The sequence below is a fragment of the Myotis davidii genome, unplaced genomic scaffold (assembly GCF_000327345.1).
Source record: "Myotis davidii unplaced genomic scaffold, ASM32734v1 scaffold1494, whole genome shotgun sequence".
NCBI classification, from domain to species: domain Eukaryota; kingdom Metazoa; phylum Chordata; class Mammalia; order Chiroptera; family Vespertilionidae; genus Myotis; species Myotis davidii.
This window is the reverse complement of record NW_006286246.1, coordinates 2,162,046-2,168,241: the sequence shown is the minus strand read 5'-3', so window position 1 is coordinate 2,168,241 and position 6,196 is coordinate 2,162,046. Positions and strand designations below refer to the sequence as shown.

At 46.1% G+C, this 6,196-nt stretch overlaps 1 protein-coding gene across 1 annotated transcript in view; it reads right to left on the bottom strand.

The window, feature by feature from the left end:
• Window positions 1–2,716: 2,716 nt before the first annotated feature.
• Window positions 2,717–6,196, bottom strand: part of ARID1B (AT-rich interaction domain 1B) — a 387,394-nt gene continuing 383,914 nt past the window's right edge. The window contains 1 exon segment of the mRNA XM_006779610.2: window positions 2,717–6,194. Within this exon segment, the coding sequence (XP_006779673.1) occupies window positions 5,153–6,194 (1,042 nt within the window). The 3' untranslated portion in view covers window positions 2,717–5,152.

The following is a 6,196-nucleotide window of genomic DNA, read 5'->3' as shown; positions in this document are numbered from 1 at the left end:
GAAACTTGCTGAAGGCTATGGGGACACCGACAGAGGGTTCCAGAACTCCAGTGAGGCTGTCTGTGTTTCAGTTTAAGGCATAAGAATGCACTGTGGCTAGTACGCAGGGAGCGTGGTTAGAAGTCAGGCATGACTTGCGGCCAGTGCAGGCAGTAGGTTTATAGTGTTCCAAAATAAAAGGGTTCCCGGTTACTAAGTCAGGAAGTGCTTGAAACACAAGCTTCTTTTGCGCAGGATTCCTCAGTCTTCAATGCTACAAAATGGGTTATTGATGGCCAAGAGAACACGGAAGGCATTTTCTTTGTGAGATCTCTTATGCTTAGAATTTACTTTGGAAAAAGCTGGGGTAAAAACTTCAACTCCCTAAAACCAAATTCAGGACGAAGAAAAATGGAGTCTTGTAATTTTGGACTCAGTTGACAGCCTTTCCCCAACTTCCCCTCGGGGTTTCCTGTATTTACATCCCAAAGTTAACTTGCTAGATTGACTGGACGTGGCCACCACCAGACACAGGACTGGAAATCGGGGGACAGAGCATGAAGCCCCGTGACTGGAGATGGGCCTGGGCACGTCATGTTATTAAATATTGAATCAGGCCGAAACCGGTTTGGCTCAGTGGATAGAGCGTCGGCCTGCGGACTGAAGGGTCCCGGGTTCGATTCCGGTCGGGGACATGTGCCTGGGTTGCGGGCACATCCCCGGTGGGAGATGTGCAGGGGGCGGCTGATCGATGTTTCTCTCTCATTGATGTTTCTAGCTCTCTATCCCTCTCCTTTCCTCTCTGTAAAAAATCAGTATATTTTTTTAAAAAATAAATATTGAAGCAGGTCTCCGAGCAGTTTCAGTCAATTCCTGAATTTCCAAGGGCTTATCATATAAGCTGGGGTCACAGGGTCCTGTCTGTCTGCCCCTCCAGGTAGAACACACAGCCCCTCACTTGAAGATGAGCAGGAAGGGACCCGAAGCCGAGTCCACCTGTCAGGGTGGACGGGACCTCGAAGACCGTCCGTCCACACGGCTGAGCTCAAGGTCAGGCCACAGCCTGGGGTCTCCCTGGGTGCCCTTGATGTCTCAGCCAACACCTCTTCTCCCCACACCCAGGTTCACCGTCTTTCTTAGTCAACAAATTAATTATACTAGGTGTTCTCAACGCACCAGCACTCTATCCAGAAGACTCATTTATTTCTGTAATTGACAGGAAAGACTAGACAGGGGTGGGCAAACTTTTTGACTCGAGGGTCACAATGGGTTCTTAAAATGGACCGGAGGGCCGGAACAAAAGCATGGATGGAGTGTTTGTGTGAACTAATATAAATTCAAAGTAAACATCATTACATAAAAGGGTACGGTCTTTTTTTTTTTTTAGTTTTATTCATTTCAAACGGGCCAGATCCGGCCCACGGGCTGTAGTTTGCCCATGGCTGGACTAGAACGTAATTAAAACGGGGTCTTTGTTCATTAACGATGCCTCAGTGCCTAGAACACAACTTGGCACATAGTATGTGCTCAATACATCTCTGCTGCATTAACACTGGCACATGCCAGTGGGCTGCAGACCACACGTGTCTGTTGGCGATTTTAAAAGTTCGTCTATGACGTTTCCGGGGTGGGGAGAGGGGCAGGGACCATCAGGCAGCTGGGCCTCAGCTCTCCACACAGCTTAGAAGTCAGCGAGAAGAAATGAGCTGTCCGGCTCACTTATAATACTTCCTCTGCTTCCTTTAAGGCAGCGGTTCTCAGCCTTCTGGCCCTTTAAATACAGTTCCTCATGTTGTGACCCAACCATATTATTATTTTCGTTGCTACTTCATAACTGTAATGTTGCTACTGTTACGAATCGTAATGTAAATATCTGAAATGCAGGATGGTCTTAGGTGACCCCTGTGAAAGGGTCGTTTGACCGCCAATGGGGTCGCGACCCACAGGTTGAGAACCATTGCTTTAAGGTGAACATACAGGAACTGGTACCTGGGTTTGATAGGATATGGAAGATTTCCAACTGGTTTTAAATGGATGGATTTCAGGGCAAAGGCCACCTTCTTTTCATAAAAGAAGCAGAAAAAAAAAAGCAGTTAGCTTACTTTGTATCTTCAAGCTGCTCATCCCCCCCCCTTTAAAAAAATCATTCTGTTCTAACTTCTAAAAAACAGCTTACCTAGTTTTTGAATAGGCCACATTCACCAATAAAAACTGACTCTGTGTCATTCTCAACTTCAAACAAAACATTTGAGTTGGTTTTGAGAACATGCCATCCAATAATAGCTTTTATGTGACATTAAAAAAAACTCACTCCAATACCAAAAGACTCAACTTTATGGCACCATTCCAAAATACTAAACTTTCTTTGCACCTTTATTTTTATCTTTTTTTTTTTTGTACACATTTAAAGTATGGGCATCCTGTGAATTTCTGAAAAGCCTCATAGGAAAAGAACAACAACTAATTTTTAGGACAAAGAGTAACTCAGTTTGTAGGCAAGATGACCTCAGGCAGGCTGAGTCCTCCACGGGCTGGTCGTCTTGAACCTGGGGCGAGAATGTAGGAAGGATGCTAGTCTTCCTGGATTACTCTAGAGGCCACGGGCATGTCAGTGCGCAGACACGTGTCGCTCCATGGTCGGACTCTAGGTACTGAGTACAACTCAACCATGACAACAGTCTTCTGTAATGATTTTACTCTTTTGATGGACAAATGATTGGGATACTAGACTTCGAGGTTTGTATACACCTTTTATTCATACTCTATAAGAGAGAAGTTCTAATAATATTGAATCCCCTCTCACAAATCTCTGTATTTGAAGCTCGGAGCTCTAAAATCTGTCCTTAGCAAGCAGATGTATTTCAAGTAGATTATAAATGGGTTTTTAATTCACCACACATTTGGCTGATTGCTATGTAAGAAGACTAAGTGATGTGGGCGCTGATGGATGAGGCTGCTTGCAGGAAAATTTTTCTTGTGACACTCGAGAGTCACGGCTCGCTCGGATTAGAACTGTGAGCTCTTGCCTAACTCTTCCCAGGGTGACCATGGTAACGGACGCCCGGACCACAGGCCTGGCGGAGGACTCGGAGTTTGGTATGCGGTGCCGGGAGGGAGTGTGAAGAGGTAGACTTAAGAGGGTGCCCACTGACAGCTTCATCCTGCAGCAGTTTCAGAGGGTGATTGCGACACAGTAACAGTCAATGACCCAGGAAGGAAACGTTTAAATTAGAAACGACTGGTATTAAAAAGCTACTGTGCACCAGGTAGGAAGGAATATGAGAATATTAATATGCCCTGAAATAGAAATAATCACTTTGCACTATGTACACCACATACAATAGAACATATTCTTTTTAACATTGCACAATATAAATATTATACACGGTGGAGTAAACTAAATGCAAAATAACTCCGAGGCACACAGAAAAAAACACGGACTAGACTGAACTCTGGTTAAAATTAAGACGGGTTAGTCAAAGGCAGTTTCACTCAGGCCGGAGAGCTCTCGAGGCCTCGCCTCACGGGCCAGCAGCCACCTCCCACGTACACTGAAAAGTCTCAGACCTCCATGGTGTCAGAGTTGATTGCTTCAAACAAAGGCTAATCAGCTAAATAATTTGAGAAAGTCAAACCGTTGCTCCCCACTCTAGTGGGTAACCCCTAAGGGTCCCTTCCGACCTCACGGTTTGGTGACGAGTGACTTGGTTATTAGTACACGGCTGTATTCCCCTATATCTTATAAATGACTGGGTTACTAGGAAACCACTTCAAGGAAACTAGAACAGTATTCAAGAACACCCATCACAGTGCTTAACAAGATTTAATGTACATTTATTCTTAACATGTGGAACATATAAAGATTTTATACTGAATAAATGATATTCATTAAGCCAGAGGAAAAGGAGGAATTTACATCAAGATTTTTTTCTCTTTTTTTTTTAAACTACATTATCTTGAAATACAAATGTGGATTCTCGTCACTGAAAAATCTTTGAAGTTGTATTTCTTCCTGTTAGTTGTATTTTTCTCTTTTGTGTCTGTACTGGTGACCATTTTCTAAATCAATCCGTACGCAACCATTTCCATACCTTGATTCATGAAGCAAATGGTGATCAGCTGCGCTCCCGAAATAGAGCATGACTTTATACATACAGAAACTTGTACATTACCCTCTTTTTTTTTGTTTTTATTTTTGTATTTTTTCTTTATTTTTTTTGGAGATATGGCCCTAATGAAAAAATATATAAAATAAAAATAAAAATTATTTAAAATCTACCATCACTTTGTAGTTACCACATCATGAAAAAGAAACTAAAAACTTTGTACTAAAAAAAAAAAAAAGAAAAGAAAAAAAAATGAGGGTATGTTTAATGTACAACTTCTATATACATCACAGCCCATAGGCAGTAAAAAAAATATTTAAAAAATGATTAAAGGAATTGTGAAGAACTGTCATGTGGAAGGTCAAGACAGACAGCAGACATGACGTAGTGGTGAGGAAGCAATTTCCGTTGATCGTTGTCAGGTACGTATTTTCAACTTTAACTTAAACAGACCCATTCGGATTGCTCCGAGCCTAAGGTAACCATTTTCCTGTGGAGAAACCAGCATCGTTCGCTAGTCTGACTACTGACTGACACGCCTCCTTGAGCCCCGAGACCTACCCTTCTAGCAGTTTCTATTGCACAGAGCTTTGGGCGATGGGACAGCTTTATTTCATGATCTGAAGGATAACACGCCTGGGATAGGGATGGGTTTTCACCTTTTTGCCTCAGTGTGGTGAAATTTTCCCATCTTAGCATCTTTTGCCACAACTTTTTTCTTTAAAGTCAATTTGCTTCCCAAAAAATGTAATACAACATGAAAAAGAAAGAACATCAAAAAGAAAATCTGTGAAAAACAAAAAGTGACCTCTGAATACACTGGACAGCACTTTGGTTAAAAAAAAAATTAAAAAACCCCAACAGATGTACTTATACACACAGACAGCAAATATTAATTTCATAACTGTTCGAATTAATTCTCTCTTTAATTCCCAATCGGTAAATATGAACGGGGCAGAGGAGCACACGTTTTCTTTTCCTTCTTCCTACGCTGGAGAAACAGAACAGAAAACAGCCGGGTACGGGAGCCTCAGTCGTCACTCACACGGGCGGCCTCCTCACCGGGGTCATAACTGCCCGATCTGAAACAGAACGTCACAGATGACGGACGCCACCAGCGAGTTCAGCACGGCCGAGATGGAGATGTCCAGCAGCCGGCCCTCATGCAGCAGGAACTCGGAGCGGTTCTCGTCCACGCGGGCCATGGCCAGCAGCGCCTTGGCCGCGCGGCACATCATGTCCACGCTGGGCGGCTCCAGCGGCGGGGGCTGCATGTGCATGAGGCTGTGCTGGCTCTGCTGGTACTGGGCCATCGTCACCCCATCCTCCAGGAAGCTTATCAAGTTCCCGATGCTTCCCTTCTGCACAGCTATCGCCCTCGCGGCCAGCGTGTCCCCTTGGGCCAGGTTCGATAAGAGCGCCATGGACATTTCTCGACAGACCGGGTTTTTGCGGTCGCCCACGTACCTAACTAACGTCGCATAGAATTTCTCCTGCCGGCTGAACGGCGGCGTGGCCAGGATCAGGTCCACGTTATTGTCCTGGATGCTGAGTTTACAGAGCGTCTCCAGCACGAGTCTCTGCGGCGACAGCACGGAGTTGGGTCCCACCGTGGGGAAGGGGTCTTGCGCCTCCGCGGAGGGGCACACCATCCAGTGCAGCAAGCCGTCCAGGATCGGCAAGCAGATGCTCTCCGTGTACGCAGACAAGTCCAGCTGCCCGGAAATGTTGGCCAACGTGACCAGCGTGTTATCCCGCAAGACCTCGAGGCAGTCCCACCACCACTCGTCTTTGCTGCAGGCCACCCCCTTGTCCTCGTCCTCCTCCTTCTCGTAGGTCTGCGGCGCCCGCTTCCGCTCCGGGTGCTCGTGGTGCAGGAGGATGAGCTTCCCCAGGATCAGCACCAGGCCCGGGTGTTTGGACATCTCGGCGTCGTTGCCAGGCACGAAGGACAGGCTGCGGACGATGTTGGACACGCAGATGCAGCGCTTGGCCAGGGAGTCCTGCCAGTGCGCCACGGTGCAGAGCGGCGTCTCGTCGCGGCTGCGCGGCTCGTCCTCCAGCAGCTTGATGTTGCGGTGGCTCCGGGCCTGGTGGATGCCGAAGGGGAA